The sequence below is a fragment of the Oncorhynchus nerka genome, linkage group LG7 (genome assembly GCF_034236695.1).
Source record: "Oncorhynchus nerka isolate Pitt River linkage group LG7, Oner_Uvic_2.0, whole genome shotgun sequence".
NCBI lineage: Eukaryota > Metazoa > Chordata > Actinopteri > Salmoniformes > Salmonidae > Oncorhynchus > Oncorhynchus nerka.
The window spans coordinates 73,314,020-73,336,869 of record NC_088402.1 but is presented as its reverse complement, the minus strand read 5'-3'; the positions used below and the strand labels follow the sequence as shown (position 1 = coordinate 73,336,869).

Here is a 22,850-nt window from a genome sequence, read left to right as displayed (position 1 = left end):
TTTAACAGAAATCTTTCACAGTAAGGCAATTAATTGCTACCCAGAAATGATTTGATATTGATATTAAAAAGGCTGCATTCGGCCTTTAAACCTTTCCAATTCTGATATTTATCCAAAGCAGATAAATGTAGACCAGATGGAACAACAAAAATAGTGTAGCGAATCCTTTGTTGTTGCTCACCTTCATGATCTTTTTGTCCACTCTCTGATGATTTCCCTCATCACACATTCACTGATTATTAAATTAGTTGATTCAAAGAGAACTTGTGGCTGTAATTAACGCTAGAAAACATTACTTAATGACATAATTGTCAATTAACTGTGCTACTGTTCTCTGACTAACAGTTACACTCCCTTCTGTCCATCCTCCTCCACTCCTTCTCTCTCTTTCTCCAGATGGGAAATGCTTCAGACACAGCCCTGTTTGTCTCCACAATCTCAAAGGAGCTTGACTTCCTCATGGGCACACTCTACAGCATATTCTGTGAGTTCATATTCACTGACAAGAGGTCATATTTATTCACTGTTTATCCATTCACAACAAATTCTCACATTTTAGTCAATTCAATTCCAACTAGCTAGTCATCCAGTCACAGCCCCATGCAGCTCAAATGAAGAGAAAAGGCATATACAATCAATCCATTCAGAGTACTGGATATGCTTTTATGCCTGGATCTATACCCTCCGATTTTCACATTCATAATTCTTCATCTATGTCTTCAGTTGTCCTTCTCTCTTTTTCATGTTATCATATTTCATTCTCTTTCTCTTCTAGGTGTTCTGTCTCTCCTGGGGAATGGCATCTTGATGCTTGTTGCGTATCGTAAGCGCTTGTCCTTGAAGCCGGCCGAGTTCTTCATCATTAACCTGTCCATCAGCGACCTCGGGATGACCCTGTCTTTATTCCCTCTGGCCATTCCCTCTGCATTCGCTCACAAGTTCGTCATATTCTTTCTCTCTTCTGGCTCATGGAACAAAAAACACTTGTTTCTCTCTCTCACTGTTATTCTGAGTTATGATAATGAAGGAATATAACATTTTATAATGCCTAACTCTCATCTCTCTCTCAGTGTTATTCTGAGTTATGATAATGAAGGAATATAACATTTTATACTACCTAACTCTCATCTCTCTCTCACTGTTATTCTGAGTTATGATAATGAAGGAATATAACATTTTATACTGCCTAACTCTCATCTCTCTCTCACTGTTATTCTGAGTTATGATAATGAAGGAATATAACATTTTATACTACCTAACTCTCATCTCTCTCTCACTGTTATTCTGAGTTATGATAATGAAGGAATATAACATTTTATACTACCTAACTCTCATCTCTCTCTCACTGTTATTCTGAGTTATGATAATGAAGGAATATAACATTTTATACTGCCTAACTCTCATCTCTCTCTCACTGTTATTCTGAGTTATGATAATGAAGGAATATAACATTTTATACTACCTAACTCTCATCTCTCTCCACTGTGTAGGTGGTTGTTTGATGAGATCACCTGTCAGTTCTATGCTATGTGTGGAGTTCTGTTTGGTCTGTGCAGCCTGACCAACCTCACAGCTCTCTCCTCCATCTGTTGCCTCAAAGTCAGCTTCCCTAACTATGGTAAGTTAGATGTCAATGGGATATGATCAAACCTTTCTTTTTTACCCTACGTTAATCTCTGAGATGGTGAAATAGTCTGTTAAAACGGATGCTAACTAATTTGCCCTTTAGAGATGAATAAAGCACAATCTTATCTTATGTCAAAATGCACATTTCTCCGCCTTCCTTTTCCCCCTTTGTCCCATTTTCCATCCCCAGGTAACAAGTTCTCCTCGTCCCATGCCTGCGTCCTGGTGGTGGCTGTGTGGTGTTACGCCTCTGTGTTCGCCATCAGTCCCCTGACACAGTGGGGACACTACGGGCCCGAGCCTTATGGCACTGCCTGTTGCATTGACTGGCACGCGCCCAACCACCAGCTGTCAGCCCTGTCCTACATCGTCTGCCTGTTCCTTTTCTGCTACGCTCTGCCCTGCACCATCATTTTCCTCTCCTACACCTACATCCTGCTGACGGTGCGCGGCTCTCGCCGGGCCGTCCAGCAGCATGTGTCATCCCAAACCAAAACCACCAATGCACACAGCCTCATTGTCAAGGTCAGAGGGTATCCCTGTGTCATTAGTCCAGTTCACAACAACAACATCAACAGTTCAGGGATTATGCAATTCTATGTGTGGATAGACGAGTATAGTTTGCAGGTTCTGTGGCAAAGTTATAATGCATTATACCGGCAGACTTTAAGTAAAGTAATATTGAACATTATGTTTATTCCTATTTATATATGCAGAAATGTTTTTAATTATGTGTGTTTCTGAACAGTTGTCGGTAGCAGTATGCATCGGTTTCCTTGGTGCATGGAGCCCTTACGCCATAGTGGCCATGTGGGCGGCATTTGGTGATGCCACCATCGTGCCTCCTGCTGCATTCGCCTTGGCGGCCATCTTTGCCAAATCGTCCACCATCTATAACCCTATGGTCTACCTGCTGTGCAAACCCAACTTCCGCAGGTGTCTTTGCCGAGACACGTCCACATTCCGCAATAGGATCTGCAGGGGCAGCCCCCGGCCTGAACAGAAAGACCCCTTTGGATCCATATCACAACCATCCCAGAGAAACAACAAGGAAATGAGCATCTCATACGGACAGCCAGAGAGCCCCGTGGCGTGTCTGCACTGTGCTGAGGATGGAGCTCCTTGCCAAACAGGAACCCCGTCCCAGAGGAGTGCCTGCATACTGACCGGCTCCACCTACGGCGAGGTGACTGTCAGTCAACTCTCTGCCAATCTGCAGGCTGATTTCCTCTAGTATTGCATCAGAACTGCATCCTACCCTAATCGTTCAGACAGGGATGGCGAGATTGCCAGGTGGAAAGAGATGGCCAGGAAGGGAGAGACTGACAATAAAATGGCAAAAAGTATTGGTTGAATCATATGTTGCAATCTGGCACACAAGCCAACATGACAGTATCTGTGTCAGTGAGAGATGATGGGCCCATCTTAACTCATCATTATTTTCTGACATCTGTATGTACCTCAGCAGCTGTTGCACTCATTCTTACCACAGCAAACAAGATAATATTGCTAGAGTCCAATGTCTTACAAGTTGGTCAACCCAAACAACCAATAATATTAAATTGTACAAGATGACAAAACACAAAAGTGTTAACTGAACTATTTAAATATATTTATAAAAGACAACATTTATTATTATTATTAAGTGCAGTGGATTTATCCAGGAAAATCATGTGGCAAGGAGACAGAACTAATGAAAATAGGTGCCCAATGATCCCACACATCATGCAATGTTCACATCTGTGTAGCGGGGGCGATATGAACATATTAAAGCTAATCATCATCAACTCATCTGGTTATACTGTGCCCGGTGAAGAGAGAGAACTTGGCTGAATTTTTCCTGACATATTTCCAATACATTGCTGATAGAATTGGGCTGTAAAGTAGCCCTGGTTTCCCTTCAGACCATTGTGTTGCTGTGCTGTAGACCTTGATGTGTATTTGTAATAAGAGAGCATATCTATAGTATCATTATGACCTTATTGTAACTGTGAAACAAATGTTTGAGGAAGTTGCTGTAATTATCACATTTTATTACAAAATGTTGAAACAACCAGTCTGGTGCTTGGTTATAATTGTTTGAAATTTAACTCATGTTTCAAAATTGTAAATCAAAACTGGCATACCTTTTGTTCTAATGGGTCAGTACGTTCAGACACTCTGGATGCCCTGGGTCAGGTAAAAGAACCTTGTGATTTGCAGTATATCAGAAGTCTGTAATGACATTAGGTAACCCATCATCTCTGCTTTTAAGGTCATATTAGTCTCTGTGTCATTCAGAACTACAAACCTGTTTCAACAACAGTGGACAATGGACAGTTGGACGCAACAAACTGTGACTGAATATTTCATTTTCCTGTTAGCATGGTTCCAGGTTGATGACCTTTAAGGTTGATGACCTTTGGTGACCTTAATTGCCTTTGGCATTATCTGTTGAGGAGATCCAAAGAGCGGAACCAACAGAATCTCTGAGTTCTTCTGTTTCAGATAATTCCAATATTATAAAGGCAGTTGTGATGCAACTCAAGTAATTCTGGCACAACATCAAGGATAGGTGGAAAAGTATTGCTATGGAACCTCAATTCACAACTTTCAAAATATGTTCCTTTTGATAGAATTTCCAACATATGCCTGCTAAATGCAGATAATATATATATTTTTGGGGAAGGGGAAAGTCTGTGAATCCTAAAATTAAATAAACATAAAACAAATTATTCTGGCAAGTGGTTTGATTGTGTGTTGGCATACAGAGTTTTGTGTGGAGTATTTTATGAGCAGAGTCAATCTAGCTAATCAGTCAGAAATCTCCATTCTCTCAAAAAGGGGTTGTGGTGATTGTGTGCAGGACATGACATCTCGGCTGCAGTCACCTCATTTTTCCACTTGTTTGATCTGAGATGAATCAGAGTGAACAGGAATTTGCATTTTGTACGAAAAGTGGTAATTCTATATGAGTGCCCTGCATAGTTGTGTTTCTTAAGGCCTACAACAACAACCCCACTGACTTTATCAAAGCTGACAGACTACATAATAATGAGTGGTTCACAGTGAAAGCAGTTACATAACAAACAGATGTAACTCTAACATGCAGTGAAGCTCAACATCTGATTAGGTCATTTTTTGTCATGCGTACATACTGGACAAGCGTCCCCACTGTTACAATTCTTACATTAGTACAGTAAAAAGTATTAAACGTAGTGGAAATTAAAAACATGCAAAACAGACAGTCACGCTGTCTTTGTAAGATACCTTGCTACTCATTAAATACAAGCTGATTAATCTGGCTATTTGCCATTTGTTTCAAAATGAACTGCAGTGAACCATTCAAGACGTTCATCCCTTTCACTCCCTTCCCTCATCACTGTTCACTCCCTCTCACAACTGCTCTTTCTTTTTCCTCCCACCACCCTTTATCATCCCCCTCTCTACACTCTCCCTCTGATGAAACCCTCAAGTGATTATAGTGGGTCATGGGGTTTGGATCCTCTTGCTACACCAGCTGTTCCAGAGCTTCCGACTGCTCATGGCACACAGTCAGCGCACAATGCAAATTTATTTTGGCTTGTTTATTTCTCAGCCTGCTGTCCACGCCTCAGAAGATACTGGGGGGCATTTCTGCTCTGGTGTGTGTGTGTACGCTGGAGTTGGTGTGTGTGTTTGTGTGCGTGTAAATGAATAATTCCATTTCGCCTTGTATTTATACAAATGTCAGTTATGTAATTAGTATGTCAGTAGTAAGGTTTGTCCTGCTCACTTGACGGGTGGCTTGGACTTCTTCAGATAATATTTTTTTAGGGGCTTATTTGAGTACCTCAGTGAGTCATTAATGCTATTTCATGTGCTTTTAAGTTACTGAAATAGTAGTAGAGGGAGATGTATTTCAATGAAGTCAAATTAAGAAACAATACAGTTTCTACGGCCCAGACGAGAGCACAAAACACTACTAAAGAGGTATCATTATAAGCGACAGGAAACAGAAAGTCTAGGATTTACCGAGGCAAGAGAGTAACAGTGCCCCCAGCTGGTTATAACAGGAAGCACACTGGAGTGAATACATTTAAATGAGCATCACATGCCAAAACAATTATGGTTCAATTTAGCTAGTTACTGTAGTTAATGAACTGCCACAAACTTTGGATGTCATAATAAAATAGTTTGTATTCGTTTTAGGGTTGAGCAACTTCCAACTTTTTAGTTGGCGCTGGCATGCTCTAGCGCTCACGCAATTTCGGGATAACGAAACATGATCTGTTCAAATTGACACGTTTTACTGTAGCTACTTCAGAGATACATTTTTGTTATGGTTACAATCAAAACTGTAGCATAAAAACGTTTAAACCTCACGCATGTCACCCGGTTAGACTAAAACCACACGATGTAACTAAATTGGTATCTATCACTTTGCTCGAGACAGGTTGCTCCACTCTCGTGCCATGTTGGTGCCAAATACGCGGTAATGTGAGTAAATATGGTTAATCTCGCGCCATTCCATTACTTATTTTGGACTGAAACGTGTGAGTATCAAATTATTCTATTTTATTTGGAAAATGGTGGTAAAATGATTTAGACATTTTACATTTTCTCCATCTAGTTAGTATTAGGGACACATGTAAACGAAGGTAGCTAGCCAGGTCAGAGGTTAGCTCCAGTTTGTTGTCAACGACGCGTTCGATAAAGAGGCTTGTTTTCATACCATGAGCTACAGGAACGTTAGCTAGCTAATGCTTGTTAAACAAATATTTTGCTAGTGAATTGTGCCGTATCCCATATAAAATGAACCACATGTATTGTATTATCAAACTAAACCCGCAGCAATATCAACAGTGAGGACCAGATAGACCACCAAGGCTTTGACCATGATGTTCTACACTCAGCTCCTCACTTCCAAGCGCGGGCCTCTGGCCAAAATCTGGCTAGCAGCGCATTGGGAGCGCAAAATCACCAAAACTCATGTGTTTGAATGCAATTTGGAGAGCACCATCAAACACATAATCTTCCCGCAGGTAACAGTACACTTTGTTTTGTCTTCCTAAATATATAAACAGTGAGAAAATGTATTTGCCTCGGACTGAGTTAATTATTTTATCCAATGAATAATACCTTGCCTTTCAGGTTTCGTTTTCGTGGCCATAGCTTTTAATATGTCTCAAAGTATATGAAATTGTTTCTGATACAGCTCTACACATTAGAGGTCGACCGATTATGATTTTTCAACGCCGATATGGATTATTGGAGGACCAAAAAAGCCAATACCGATTAAATCGGCCGATTTATATTTAAAAAATGTATTTGTAATAATGACAATTACAACAATACTGAATTAACACTTATTTGAACTAATACATCAATAAAATCAATTTAGCCTCAAGTAGATAATGAAACATGTTCAATTTGGTTTAAATAATGCAAAAACAAAGTTTTGGAGAAGAACGTAAAAGTCCAATATGTGCTATGTAAGAAAGCTAATGTTTCAGTTCCTTGCTCAGAACATGAGAACATATGAAAGCTGGTGGTTCCTTTTAACATGAGTCTTCAATATTTCCAGGTAAGAAGTTTTAGGTTGTAGTTATTATAGGACTATTTCCCTCTATACCATTTGTATTTCATTAACCTTTGACTATTTGATGTTCTTATAGGCACTTTAGTATTGCTAGTGTAACAGTATAGCCTCTGTCCCTCTCCTCGCTCCTCCCTGGGCTCGAACCAGCAACACAACGACAACAGCCACCACACCGAAGCAGCGTTACCCATGCAGAGCAAGGGAAACAACCACCCCAAGGCTCAGAATGAGTGAAGTTTGAAACGCTATTAGCGCGCGCTAACTAGCCAAGCATTTCACGTCGGTCACACCAGCCTCATCTCGGGAGTTGATAGGTTTGAAGTCATAAACAGTGCAATGCTTGACGCACAATGAAGAGCTGCTGTCAAAACGCACTTATGCGCCTGCTTCTGCCTACCACCGCTCAGTCAGATACTTAGATACTTGTATGCTTGTATGCTCAGTCAGATTATATGCAACACAGGACACGCTAGATAATATCTAGTAATATCATCAACCATGTGATTATGATTGATTGTTTTTTATAAGATAAGTTTAATGCTAGCTAGCAACTTACCTTGGCATACTGCATTTGCGTAACAGGCAGTCTCCTTGTGGAGTGCAACGAGAGAGATGCAGGTCGTTATTGCGTTGGACTAGTTAACTGTAAAGTTGCAAGATTGGGTTCCCCGAGCTGACAAGGTGAAAATCTGAGGCAGTTAACCCACCGTTCCTAGGCCGTCATTGAAAATAAGAATGTGTTCTTAACTGACTTGCCTAGTTAAATAAAGATTAAATAAAGGTGTAAAAGAAAAAAATTGGGCAAATCGGCGCTCAAAAATACAGATTTCCGATTGTTATGAAAACTTGAAATCGGCCCTAATTAATCGGCCATTCCGATTAATCGGTCGACCTCTACTCCACATACAGTGGGGAGAACAAGTATTTGATACACTGCCAATTTTGCAGGTTTTCCTACTTACAAAGCATGTAGAGGTCTGTAATTTATATCATAGGTACACTTCAACTGTGAGAGATGGAATCTAAAACCAAAATCCAGAAAATCAGATTGTATGATTTTTAAGTAATTAATTAGCATTTTATTGCATGACATAAGTATTTGATCACCTACCAACCAGTAAGAATTCTGGCTCTCACAGACCTGTCAGTTTTTCTTTAAGAAGCCCTCCTGTTCTCCACTCATTACCTGTATTAACTGCACCTGTTTGAACTCGTTACCTGTATAAAAGACACCTGTCCACACACTCAATCAAACAGACTCCAACCTCTCCACAATGGCCAAAACCAGAGAGCTGTGTAAGGACATCAGGGATAAAATTGTAGACTTTCATAAGGCTGGGATGGGCTACAGGACAATAGGCAAGCAGCTTGGTGAGAAGGCAACAACTGTTGGCGCAATATTAGAAAATGGAAGAAGTTCAAGATGATGGTCAATCACCCTCGGTCTGGGGCTCCATGCAAGATCTCACTTCGTGGGGCATCAATGATCATGAGGAAGGTGAGGGATCAGCCCAGAACTACACGGCAGGACCTGGTCAATTACCAGACGAGAGCTGGGACCACTGTCTCAAAGAAAACCATTAGTAACATACTACGCCGTCATGGATTAAAATCCTGCAGCGCACGCAAGGTCCCCCTGCTCAAGCCAGCGCATGTCTAGGCCCATCTGAAGTTTGCCAATGACCATCTGGATGATCCAGAGGAAGAATGGGAGAAGGTCATCTGGTCTGATGAGACAAAAATAGAGCTTTTTGGTCTAAACTCCACTCGCCGTGTTTGGAGGAAGAAGAAGAATGAGTACAACCCCAAGAACACCATCCCAACCGTGAAGCATGGAGGTGGAAACATCATTCTTTGGGGATGCTTTTCTGCAAAGGGGACAGGACGACTGCACCGTATTGAGGGGAGGATGGATGGGGCCATGTATCGCGAGATCTTGGCCAACAACCTCCTTCCCTCAGTAAGAGCATTGAAGATGGGTCGTGGCTGGATCATCCAGCATGACAATGACCCGAAACACACAGCCAGGGCAACTAAGGAGTGGCTCCGTAAGAAGCATCTCAAGGTCCTGGAGTGGCCTAGCCAGTCTCCAGACTTGAACCCAATAGAAAATCTTTGGAGGGAGCTGAAAGTCCGTATTGCCCAGCGACAGCCCTGAAACCTGAAGGATCTGGAGAAGGTCTGTATGGAGGAGGGCCAAAATCCCTGCTGCAGTGTGTGCAAACCTGGTCAAGAACTACAGGAAACGTATGATCTCTGTAATTGCAAACAAAGGTTTCTGTACCAAATATTAAGTTATGCTTTTCTGATGTATCAAATACTTATGTAATGCAATAAAATGCACATTAATTACGTAAAAATCATACAATGTGATTTTCTGGATTTTTGTTTTAGATTCCGTCTCTCACAGTTTAAGTGTACCTATGATAAAAAATTACAGACCTCTACATGCTTTGTAAGTAGGAAACACTGACGATTTTGCAGGTTATCATATACTTGTTCTCCCAACTGTACCTGTAGCCACACAATGAGCACATCAGCTGTAATATATGATATAGCCCGACTTAGGCTTGCCCCTCTTGTCTGTTTTTATGTCTCTGTGCTTGTGTGAAATCATCTCAAGACAAAGATCGGCTTGCGGACTTTTGGCCACCTACTCCTGGGAGTAGTGAGGATATACTTCAGAAAAGCCAAATATCTACTTGCTGACTGCAATGACGCTGTTGTCAAAATTAAAGTAGCCTTCAGACCAGGTTAGCCAAGCATCCTTTTTGTGTAGTCAATGTCAACATTTCAAGGTGCTGCAATCTAGAGCAAAATATACCATATTAGGGTCTGGTGCCTGGCCTTAAATGAGAACAAATAAAGTGTATATATTTATTTAACAAAAAAAATCATTTAAACTTTTTTTTAAACCTGGTGCTGCAGCCAGTCCACAAGGTGGCACAGCAGCCCTCTTACATGCTTTGTGTAGAACCCTGCATTTTAAAGACAGGATATTCATGTCATTCTGATAATTGGAAACGCATATCAGTTGAAGTCTTGTATAAAATTATAAATGTATTTCTGTCACCATTAGGACAGACTGACATGCCTGTTGAAGGACTGGAGGCCACACTTAAAGCCATCACGTTGATGGAGGATTTCACTGACTTCGATTCCCAGCTACCAGACACAAAGTACTTTTGTTTTCCTTTCTCTCTCCTCATTTAACTCTCAAAACCAAAATGTATGCTCCCAATAAGCCCTACCCCATTAAGGCTAGTGTCAGTGTTTCAATTAGTGATGCACCAATATTACATTTATGCCCGATATCCAATATTTTCCTTGCCAAACAATCTGATGCCGATAACCGATATAAACATTTTTAGCAGCCTTTTAAGGATTCTAGTACAGTTAAATAGTTAACACACAGACATGGACGCAGCGGTCTAAGGCATTGCATCTCAGTGCAAGAGGCGTCACTACAGTCCCTGGTTCGAATCCAGACTGTATCACATCCTGCCGTGATTGGGAGTCCCATAGGGCGGCGCACAATTGGCCCAGCTTCACCCGGGTTTTGCCGGGGTAGGCTGTCATTGTAAATAAGAATTTGTTCTTAACTGACTTGCCTAGTTAAATAAAAGGTTACACACACCAACACATTGACCAAAAAGTTATTTTGTTGGCATTTACATATGTCCCCATTACCAGTAAAACATAATCAAAACCTATTTCTTTCACTTACTTGCTGTGCTGTTTCGTTGTTAATTCGTTCAGTCGTTTCATTCTCAACCAGGATTTCTATGCAACGCCGTTTGGGTCTTTGCATGTCAAATAACACTTGTTGACCAATCAGGACCTGAATATGATTGCACATCACACATCATATTTAACGCTTTCATCATTTTTTTACGTAGTTATTACACATTGATTACACTATCACTCGTATTTCATATGTTCCAACGATTCATCGATACGTATGCTATGATGCTGGTGAAGTTGTCTCGCACATCTACAGTGCTGGTCATAAAAAAAGCTAGCTCAAACAATGTTCTTCGCCAAAAACATAGCAAAACTACATACTCTGTTTCAATAGCTAGGTGTCATCTAAAATAACCCTAATTTATAAGACCGTTCTTATTTGATTAATGGTGTTCTGACCCATCTATGTGAAGCTAGCCACAATAAGGATTATCCACAATAGTGGACTTTGCGGTTAGTCTTCAAAATAAAAGTATGGTATAATTCTACTATTTGTATTCATTTGCATCACTGTCAATGACATACTTTTATTTTGAAAGCAAACTGAAAAATTCCACTATTGTGCCTGATCCTTATTGTGGCTAGCTTCACAACACATAACCCGGTCAGCCTCACTAGCCAGATGAAGCTAGCTGGCTGCTTATAACGTTAGCTTTGGGCAACAAGGTTAAGTAGTTGGCTAGCTAAACTCAGCAAAAAAAGAAATGTCCTCTCACTGTCAACTGTGTTTATTTTCAGCAAACTTAACATGTGTAAGTATTTGTATGAACATAAGATTCAACAACTGAGACATAAACTGAACAAGTTCCATAGCCGTGACTACAGAAATTGAACAATGTGTTCCTGAACAAAGGTCAAAATCAAAAGTAACCGTCAGTATCTGATGTGGCCACCAGCTGCATTAATAAGTACTGCAGTGCATCTCCTCCTCATGGACTGCACCAGATTTGCCGGTTCTTGCTGTGAGATGTTACCCCACTCTTCCACCAAGGCACTTGCAAGTTCCCGGACATTTCTGGGGGGAATGGCCCTAGCCCTCACCCTCCGATCCAACAGGTCCCAGACGTGCTCAATGGGATTGAGATCCAGGCTCTTCGCTGGCCATGGCAGAACACTGACATTCAAGTCTTGCAGGAAATCACTCACAGAACGAGCAGTATGGCGGGTGGCATTATCATGCTGGAGGGTCATGTCAGGATGAGCCTGCAGGAAGGGTACCACATGAGGGAGGAGGATGTCTTTCCTGTAAAGCACAGCGTTGAGATTGCCTGCAATGACAACAAGCTCAGTCCGATGATGCTGTGACACACCGCCCCAGACCATGATGGACCCTCCACCTCCAAATCGATCCCGCTCCAGAGTACAGGCCTCAGTGTAACACTCATTCCTTCGACGATAGACGCGAATCCAACCAACACCCCGGTGAGACAAAACCGCAACTCGTCAGTGAAGAGCACTCTTTGCCAGTCCTGTCTGTTCCATCGATGGTGGGTTTTTGCCCGTAGGCAACGTTGTTGCCGGTGGTGTCTGGTGAGGACCTGCCTTACAACAGGCCTACAAGCCCTCAGTCCAGCATCTCTTAGCCTATTGCGGACAGTCTGAGCACTGATGGAGGGATTGTGCATTCCTGGTGTAACTCGGGCAGTTATTGTTGCCATACTGTACCTGTCCAACAGGTGTGTTGTTTGGATGTACCGATCCTGTGCAAATCAAATCAAATGTATTTATATAGCCCTTTGTACATCAGCTGATATCTCAAAGTGCTGTACAGAAACCCAGCCTAAAACCCCAAACAGCAAGCAATGCAGGTGTAGAAGCACGGTGGCTAGGAAAAACTCCCTAGAAAGGCCAAAACCTAGGAAGAAACCTAGAGAGGAACCAGGCTATGTGGGGTGGCCAGTCCTCTTCTGTCTGTGCCAGGTGGAGATTATAACAGAACATGGCCAAGATGTTCAAATGTTCATAAATGACCAGCATGGTCGAATAATAATAAGGCAGAACAGTTGAAACTGGAGCAGCAGCACGGTCAGGTGGACTGGGGACAGCAAGGAGTCATCATGTCAGGTAGTCCTGGGGCATGGTCCTAGGGCTCAGGTCCTCTGAGAGAGAGAAAGAAAGAGAGAAGGAGAGAATTAGAGAACGCACACTTAGATTCACACAGGACACCGAATAGGACAGGAGAAGTACTCCAGATATAACAAACTGACCCTAGCCCCCCGACACATAAACTACTGCAGCATAAATACTGGAGGCTGAGACAGGAGGGGTTAGGAGACACTGCGGCCCCATCCGAGGACACCCCCGGACAGGGCCAAACAGGAAGGATATAACCCCACCCACTTTGCCAAAGCACAGCCCCCACACCACTAGAGGGATATCTTCAACCACCAACATACCGTTGCAGGTGTTGTTAAACGTGGTCTGCCACTGTTGGGACGATCAACTGTCCGTCCTGTCTCCCTGTAGCGCTGTCTTAGGCGTCTCACAGTCAGGACATTGCAATTTATTGCCCTGGCCACATCTGCAGTCCTCATGCCTCCTTGCAGCATGCCTAAGGCACATTCACGCAGATGAGCAGGGACCCCGGGCATCTTTCTTTTGGTGTTTTTCAGAGTCAGTAGAAAGGCCCCTTTAATGTCCTAAATTTTAATAACTGTGACCTTAATTATCTACCTTCTGTAAGCTTTTAGTGTCATAATGACCGTGGCACAGGTGCATGTTCATTAATTGTTTATGGTTCATTGAACAAGCATGGGAAACCGTGTTTAAACCCTTTACAATGAAGATCTGTGAAGTTATTTGGATTTTTACGAATTATCTTTGAAAGACAGGGTCCAGGAAAAGGGACGTTTCTCTTTTTGCTGAGTTTATTTATTTGCATGAATTGAAGTTCAATTTCAATAGGCGAACAACAAGTGGCAACCTAGCTAATACTTACTCACAAGGATTCCTAAATCATTGCTAAGAATACTGAAAATGACTGCAGTTTCTACTGGTAATTGTTTTCTGCCTGGTTGTATTGGTGCTAGCTAGGTACCAAGCTAAAGCTAGCTACCCGAGAAGATACGATCAAATAAATGATGCTTTGTTACCAACGCGGTATTGTAAACACATCGTTCATGGCCGGTGTTTGCTTGTTTGCAGACTTTTTTGTACAGCTTTGACAGTGCTACTGTATTTTTTTGACACTTAAAAGACCCAAATGGCATTCCATAATATGACAGTTTGTCGTGAAGCTAACAGCAGTGATGCTATTACTGTGTAATTCCAGTACGGCAACGGGCAACATCTGAAAAATAGCGCACTTGGTGGTGTGTACCGGTGCTCAACCATATGGCAGAAGCCAACATCACCCATGACAGAGAACGGTTGATTGTCAAATCAAATCAAATCAAATTTATTTATATAGCCCTTCGTACATCAGCTGATATCTCAAAGTGCTGTACAGAAACCCAGCCTAAAACCCCAAACAGCAAACAATGCAGGTGTAAAAGCACGGTGGCTAGGAAAAACTCCCTAGAAAGGCCAAAACCTAGGAAGAAACCTAGAGAGGAACCAGGCTATGTGGGGTGGCCAGTCCTCTTCTGGCTGTGCCGGGTAGAGATTATAACAGAACATGACCAAGATGTTCAAATGTTCATAAATGACCAGCATGGTCGAATAATAATAAGGCAGAACAGTTGAAACTGGAGCAGCAGCACAGTCAGGTGGACTGGGGACAGCAAGGAGTCATCATGTCAGGTAGTCCTGGGGCACGGTCCTAGGGCTCAGGTCCTCCGAGAGAGAGAAAGAAAGAGAGAATTAGAGAGAGCATATGTGGGGTGGCCAGTCCTCTTCTGGCTGTGCCGGGTGGAGATTATAACAGAACGTGGCCAAGATGTTCAAATGTTCATAAATGACCAGCATGGTTGAATAATAGTAAGGCAGAACAGTTGAAACTGGAGCAGCAGCATGGCCAGGTGGACTGGGGACAGCAAGGAGTCATCATGTCAGGTAGTCCTGGGACATGGTCCTAGGGCCCAGGCCAGTTGAAACTGGAGCAGCAGCATGGCCAGGTGGACTGGGGACAGCAAGGAGTCATCATGTCAGGTAGTCCTGGGGCATGGTCCTAGGGCTCAAGTCCTCCGAGAGAGAGAAAGAAAGAGAGAAGGAGAGAATTAGAGAACGCACACTTAGATTGTCAAGGTCAATGAATTCCATTATCTTGGCTTTAATGGACTTCGCCTTTGAGTTGTCTTGTTGAAAATGTTCTACTCTTTCATAATGACTGCTCGACTTGTTGACTGCTCGATCCACACAGCAGACATTGTGGGCTAGGTTAGGAATGCTTTGCTGCACGTGTAGCGCAAAATTTTATGTGGTGTCATTAGTCATGTACTTACTTTATATAGGTATGCATGTCAGCTTTGACATCGGTTTTGCACATCGGCTTTAAACTAGACATTTGCAGATATATGTTCACCGATATATCGAGCATCCCTATATTCAATAGATCATGGTGGTGTGGAAGCTTCACGTAGCAGTATTTATGATATTTATATCGAAAAGTAATTTATTTTCTCTCCCCTCTCTGACCCTAGTGCCATAGATGTTGTGGACCATTTTTTACTGAATCAGTGCCGAACAGAGGACATCACCCTCAAAGAGGATTTTGGAAATAGCTTTCTCACATTTGATGACTTTGGTAAGGGTTAGGGTTGCTACTCTACAGTGCCTCTCTGTGTCTCTTTCAATGTTATTTTCCTTCTCACCATTGCCCACCTTTCTCTCCTTCACTCACATTTCTGTCAGTAACTTACACTGACTTACTCGGTTTCTAATATTTGTAGGTGATGAGACCCAGTCTCACCAAGGGGGCATGTTAGATGTGAGTTTCCTGAGCCTGGCCCAGCACGGAGATGCTTTTGGCGATGAGGATAAAGGCATTGACATCTTGGGTAATGTCCCGACCTGGATTTTTAGCAGCAGATTCACTTGAAGATAACATATCTGTTGCACATCTGAACACATCAAGAATGTTTCAAAGGCAAACCTATGCAATGTCTCAAACCCCTTTCCAAATCCTGAATAGACTTCATGGCCAGTTCCAGTGAGAATGCTTTTTTGATGGACCTTTTCCCAGCCGAACCACAAAATGTGATGCCAGAGATTGCCCCCATGAACAGTAACCAAGAAGGTGATTTTTTTTTGTGTGTTTATTTTGGTAGTCTTTTAGGAAACTTTATACCCTGTCTAAATATTCAGTGTAATTGTAGATATGAAGGGGTCTACATCTGTATGAGACTACCAAAGACAGTAAGGTATGAAGATAAGCAGAAACTGCTTCTCCAATAGATATCCCCGGTAGCGCTTGTAGGCGATGTCATGGCGTCGTTGGCTAGCTAAGCTCTTGCGCAGAAACACGTCACCGGGTCTAACAATCGGCTTGTGCCGAACTGCACGAGCAGTTCCTTTGATGTAAAGTTGTTTTTTACAGAAATGAAAACGTGCCAGTTTGCTACTTTAACGAGGTTGTAGTAATAACTTTTTCAACTACTTAAGACATTGGCTCAAATCTAGGTTGTGACTTTTGATTTAGAGGAAAATTTACAACTAAGGAATCATTTTTCACTTTTCTCATTGACTTCTCAAACCCCAGCCTGGTCTGCTTGGTCTGTTTCACCAGCGTTCCCAGAGGTGTTCCCAGAAGTCTCGCGATGTTGCGCATCTGGGTTTAGCATCTCTGTGGTTATACTTTGTGCAAGCATTGAAGCACCCTCTCTCACAGCAAGCGGCAACGCATACTGGAAAATTCTAATTTCATTATTCATGTGCTAATTCCACTTTGCTGTAAACTTTGCAGGGAGTAAATTGGATTTTTCCGTTCTTGAAACTTTTCCCAAAATTGGGTGCTTTATCATTATTACATTATACAGTGAAATATTAATCAATTGTATGCTGTCCGTGTCTACTTTATGTTTTCACAATAGTAGACTGAGACAGCATGCCCTTCATTCCACAACCCTGCATTGCAGGTCGTCCAGACTCTCCTACATCTGTACCCATGGAGGAGGATTGCCCTGTCCTGAATGAGACAACACCTGTCCTGAATGAGACGACTCTGTTGGTCAATGAGGAGGAGGGCTTCGCTCTGGAGCCTGTCGCTGTGACTCGTAAATATTTACCTGCCTAACAAGCAACATCTTGACACCACAAGGCCATTCTCCGAAGCACACTTACTGTCCCTCAAACACAACTATCTAACTGGACACAACCTATATCATATATCAAAGCCATGAGTAACACATTACCTTCTTACTTATTATCTGTGGTAGAAACTCCCAAGTGTGAAAAGCACAGGTAAGGTAAGCCATTGGAGTTAAAGTTTGTCCTTAGCGACCTTAGAGAGGAAGAAGGGGAAGAGGAGAAGGAGACTGGTGGTGGACCAGGCCAAGGAGCTGTCCAACCAGGCCATCAGGGAGCAGCTCACCGACTATTCAGATCTCACTGCCCCACTGGACATAGCCCCACCCACCCACCAACTCATGCAATGGAAAGCGAGTGGAGGGGTGGACATTCTCTTCAGTCACCTCTGTGCCCATGTCATTCATCCACACCTTCAACAGGTAAGCAGGGTGTGAAATCAACATATGTCCCATGACATATTTACCTTTAATCAAGTCAAATTGTATTGGTTGCAAACACATATTTAGCAGCTTCCGTTTATAGCTCCAACAGTGCAGTAATATCTAACAATACACACACATCTAAAAAGGAAAATAATGGAATTAAGAAATATATAAATATTAAGACGAGCAATGCCAGTGTCCGGAGTATAAATATATATACTGTATGTGATGGCATGTATATACAATATGAACAGTATATGAATAGAATATGTAGTATATTTGAAAAATAATATATGTACAACAATAGTTAAATAGGATAGGCCTTGATTAGAATACAGTATATACAGTTGAAGTCGGAAGTTTACGTACATTAACTCGTTTTTCAACCACTCTACAAATTTCTTGTTAACAAACTATAGTTTTGGCAAGTGGGTTAAGACATCTACTTTGTGCATGACACAAGTAATTTTTCCTACAATTGTTTACAGACAGATTATTTCACTTATAATTCACTGTATCACAATTCCAGCGGTCAGAAGTTTACATACACTATGCTGACTGTGCCTTTAAACATCTTATAAAATTTCAGAAAATGACAGGGCTTTAGAAGCTTCTTATAGGCTAATTGGTGTCATTTGAGTCAATTGGAGGTGTACCTGTGGATGTATTTCAAGGCGTACCTTCAAACTCAGTGTCTCTTTGCTTGACATCATGGGAAAATCAAAAGAAATCAGCCAAGACCTCAACAAGACTGGTTCATCCTTGGGAGCAATTTCCAAATGCCTGAGGTACCACGTTCATCTGTACAAACAACAGTACGCAAGTATAAACACCATGGGACCAACCAGCCGTCATACCGCTCAGGAAGGAGACGCGTTCTGTCTCCTAGAGATTATTGTACTTTGGTGCGAAAAGTGCAAATCAATCCCAGAACAACAGCAAAGGACCTTGTGAAGATGCTGGAGGAAACAGGTAGAAAAGTATCTATATCTACAGTAAAACGAGTCCTATATCGACTTAACCTGATAGGCCGCTCAGCAAGGAAGAAGCCACTGCTCCCAAACCGCCATAAAAAAGCCAGACTACGGTTTGCAACTGCACATGGGGACAAAGATCGTACTTTTTAGAGAAATGTCCTCTGGTCTGATGAAACAAAAATAGAACTGTTTGGCCATAATGACCACTGTTGTGTTGGGAGGAAAAAGGGGAGGCTTGCAAGTTGAAGAACACCATGCACGGGGGTGGCAGCATCATGTAGTCGGGGTGCTTTGCTGTAAGAGGGACTGGTGCACTTCACAAAATAGATGGCATCATGAGGTAAGAAAATTCTGTGGATATATTGAAGCAACATCTCAAGACATCAGTCAGGAAGTTCAAGCTTGGTTGCAAATGGGTCTTCCAAATGGACAATGACCCCAAGCATACTTCCAAAGTTGAGGCAAAATTGCTTAAGGACAACAAAGTCAAGATATTGGAGTGGCCATCACAAAGCCCTGACCTCAATCCTATAGAATGTTTTTGGGCAGGACTGAAAAAGCATGTGCACGCAAGGAGGCCTACAAACCTGACTCGGTTACACAATCTTGAGGAACCAATGTTCCATGACTATGTACATAGGGCAGCAGCCTCTAAGGTGAAGGGTAGAGTAACCCGGTGGTAGCCGGCTAGTGACAGCGACTAAAGTTCAGGGCAGGGTACTGGGCGAACGCCGGCAAGTGGTGACTATTTAAGAGTCTGATGACCTTGAGGTAGAAGCTGTTTTTCAGTCTCGGTCCCAGCTTTGATGCACCTGTACTGACCTCACCTTCTGGATGGTTAGGGGTGAACAGGCTGTGGCTCGGGTGGCTGAGGTCCCTGTTGATCTTCTTAGCCTTCCTATCTCATCTGTTATACTAAAAAGTACACATTTAGCTTAAGAATGTGGTTCCACTTAAGTCAAGCCTTCAATATATAAATGTTGGATTCCATACTTAAGTGAGGAAATTGAGTTCACAGTGATGTATAGAAGCAGTGCATTTAGTTTCAACAACTCTATTCCAGCTCTATTCCAGTGATGTGTTTCGGGGGAAAACAGATCGAGTGGGCAATGAAGATGACCGTGAAGAGATGAGACAGGAGAGACATGAGGGTAGGAGGTCATATTCACACAGAGCAACACCATGTTATAGAAGTGATCGTCTGAGAATACAAGTCATTACATTTCATGAAATTGGGAGAATTGAATTTCATATTACCTTTGAACTGTCATGTTTCCTATTTGGGTTTATTAATTTTATGTGTGTATACAGTGGAAAGCGACGTGAGCGACCTGCCCAGTGAGTTCAGTGTCCTGCATGAGACTATGGATCCTGAGAGAATGGGACACAATGTGGAGCTCACTCCTCTGCAGCACAATGGGACTGACAACCCACCTGAGGACGTCTGGGACACAGTACATGTAAAGAGTTCAACATGAACACTAGATAAGATCTTTTCACCATTAAAAAGTGTTTATATATTTATTCAACCAGGTTTCCCCATTGTCTATAACTTTTTCTGACAACATTCCTTGTTCCCCCTTTCTCCTTTTATCTCTTTTTCTTGTCTCAGGATGAGAGTAGATTTGAGGTTTCTCACCCTGAGCTTCCTTCGGAGGATTCCATGCATGTTCATCCTTCTGGAATGGACAGGGAAACTCCATCGAATGTGACATGGAACACACAGGTTCTTTCACATGCATTGAATACACACACATACTCACACGCTTACACACAGAAAAGCACAAACGGGGCCTCCTGATTGGCGTAGCGTTATAAGGCGTTACAACAGACCCGGGTTTGATCCCTGGCTGTGTCACAGCCAGCCGTGACCGGGAGACCCATGAGGCGGTGCACAATTGGCCCAGCGGCGTCCGGGTCATGGGAGTGTTTGGCCGGACGGGATTTCCTTGTCCCATCACGCTCTAGCGACTCCTCCTTTTGGTGGGCCGGGCGCCTACAAGCTGATTTCGGTCGCCAGCTGGACAGTGTTTCCTCTGACACATTGGTGTGGCTGTCCTCCGGGTTAAGCGAACAGTGTGTCAAAGAAGCAGTGCGGCTTGGCAGGGTCGTGTTCCGGAGGACGCATGGCTCTCGACCTTTGCCTCTCTGGAGTCTGTAGGGGAGTTGCAGCGATGGGACAATACTGTAACTACCAATTGGATATCACAAAAAATGGGTAAAATAAATAGTGTGGTGTGATGTGATGTACTACAGTACACTCTGTAATGTGTTGTTATACCACACTACAGTCTACGGTGGACAGCCAGGATGACTTTGAAGAGAGGAGGATGACCAGCCGAGCTCAGAAACTACTAAACGCTCTCAAAGTAAGAACTCAGTACCCCTATGCAGCAGGGCATCCATTCTTACCCTTTGTCAGCTTGCTAGCTTGATTACAATCAGACCCAGAAATCCACCGAATCACAGATGACGGATTTAAAAGATTAAAGGGCATGATTAGGGGACAGTTGGTGGAAATGAAATTGCTGCAATGTGCGATTGTGTGTTGTGTTATAACAAACTGGGATGGGATTTTCCCTGCTTTTCTGACATTTATCCTTTATATAATCAATCCGTAACTGACCTATCCCCTATAAACAAAATTCAGATTGTTCTATGTTGTCCTGATGACATCCCTAAACAGATTCAGAGCAGCAGAAGCAACGCCATGTTCAGCCTGCAGATGCTGTGTGAGAGGAACAGTCGCTCCCAGGCCTCGGCTACCTTCTTTTGCCTCCTGGTGCTGAAGAAACAGCAGGCCCTGGACCTGCACCAGAGCGAGCCTTACGCTGACATTATAGCCACACCTGGACTCAGGTTCTAAGAGGTGAAGACACCTCCTAATTGTGCCTCATTCATAGACTCACTGCTATCTGTCAATAACTGCACAAAACTCCAGCGGTCTAGTCACCCTCGTCATACGTCTCATAGCATGGACACTAATTAAGAACGGATTACACCAATAAATATTATTTGGATAATATTTATCAAACTGGGTTGTAATATCCAGCACTAATGAGATAGTTATGTCACCTCTATGAATCTCCCAGGACCCAGACCCAAGTCACTCCCTTTGTGAGAAAGCAGGGCCTGCTACAAGACATAATTTGCACAGGGTTAACATCTGATTTGTCTCATTGGGTCAGAGTAAATGTTTTGGAATGTTCTGTTGTTGTTTTGTTCAGGAGCTTTAGGTTTACTTTACTTGTTTGAATAACATGGTTTTGTTATTGTTCATTATGCCGACAGACTAGGATTTGTTGGATTTACCAATTTCAGTAATTTAATAAGGGTAGTTTTAGTTCAGTGTTTTTATTTAAGGAATTGTTTTTATTCTTAACGATCTGTAAGTATAACAGTGAATTTTATTCAATGAAATGTATGAGCAGCCTTCTTCAATGTTTGTAAAGTATGTATTTCAAGTCTCAATTAAAAGAAGTAGAAGTTCACCATAGAAGGATGTTGAGCTAATACGTTGAAGAGTAATGAGGATACAATGGAAATTATTTTAATGAATCTATTTCATTACACATCTACATACAACACTGTTGCCCTGGCCTGATACATTTTTGGTTCCAAACACCCATGCCCCTTGTAAATAAACATGTTGGCAAGATACTACCATCAGACCATCCCCAGATGCCCTACCATCGGTAGGTGTTAGATAATTGCCGAATGGTGCGCCATGATTCATTGTCTTTACGAGAATCCTATGCATTGTACGTAATTACCAAAATATCTTCGTAGCAGGTTCTCAGACCTGTGTGAAGCTAGCCACAATCGTGGAATTTGAGGTTTACCTTCAAAATAAAAGGCTGATACCCATTTCATGGACTGAAGAGCCATAGGTAAGGCTGTACATTGCAATATGAATGTCCATTACTCACAATAGGCTGAATATTGAGGTGATTTTCCACATTTGAAGTTCCTTAGTATGACCTATGACGCTATTTGTGTAAACGTCAGAATTGTTATCCTTGGATATCACTGAGTATTTTTAATTACTGTCTTGTTGAATTTATATTTTTTTGCCTTTACCTCCCTTCTCACCTAATTTGCTCACATTGTATATAGACTTGTTTTTTTACTGTATTATTGACTGTATGTTTGTTTTACTCCATGTGTAACTCTGTGTCGTTGTATGTGTCGAACTGCTTTGCTTTATCTTGGCCAGGTCGCAATTGTAAATGAGAACTTGTTCTCAACTTGCTTACCTGGTTAAATAAAGGTGAAATAAAAAAATATATAATTAACATTCCGACCTTATTTTTTAATCACAATGGGGAACTTTTA

At 42.2% G+C, this 22,850-nt stretch overlaps 2 protein-coding genes across 6 annotated transcripts in view; both read left to right on the top strand.

Annotated features, from left to right (window-relative positions):
* Positions 1 to 4,326, top strand: part of LOC115132834 (opsin-5-like) — a 30,379-nt gene extending 26,053 nt beyond the window's left edge. The window contains exons 2-6 of the mRNA XM_029665571.2: positions 397 to 484; positions 776 to 938; positions 1,491 to 1,618; positions 1,817 to 2,151; positions 2,375 to 4,326. Of these exons, the coding sequence (XP_029521431.1) occupies positions 397 to 484; positions 776 to 938; positions 1,491 to 1,618; positions 1,817 to 2,151; positions 2,375 to 2,860 (1,200 nt within the window). The 3' untranslated portion in view covers positions 2,861 to 4,326. The remainder of the gene's footprint in view (positions 1 to 396; positions 485 to 775; positions 939 to 1,490; positions 1,619 to 1,816; positions 2,152 to 2,374) is intronic.
* Positions 4,327 to 5,719: 1,393 nt separating this feature from the next.
* Positions 5,720 to 22,810, top strand: LOC115132349 (double-strand-break repair protein rad21 homolog). Of its 5 annotated transcripts, XM_029664920.2 has the most exons (14): positions 5,722 to 6,140; positions 6,451 to 6,629; positions 9,810 to 9,939; positions 10,266 to 10,365; positions 15,511 to 15,614; positions 15,760 to 15,867; positions 16,002 to 16,106; positions 16,945 to 17,082; positions 17,306 to 17,535; positions 19,579 to 19,666; positions 19,827 to 19,975; positions 20,128 to 20,241; positions 20,807 to 20,884; positions 21,202 to 22,810. In XM_029664920.2, the coding sequence occupies exons 2-14, from the start codon at positions 6,483 to 6,485 to the stop codon at positions 21,379 to 21,381; spliced, it is 1,671 nt and encodes a 556-aa protein (XP_029520780.1). In that variant the 5' UTR covers positions 5,722 to 6,140; positions 6,451 to 6,482; the 3' UTR covers positions 21,382 to 22,810. The 5 variants fall into 5 exon arrangements, with proteins under 5 accessions (XP_029520782.1, XP_029520781.1, XP_029520780.1 ...); XM_029664921.2 differs by having other exon boundaries at positions 5,721 to 6,629; positions 16,954 to 17,082; XM_029664919.2 differs by having other exon boundaries at positions 5,722 to 6,629.
* Positions 22,811 to 22,850: the final 40 nt, after the last annotated feature.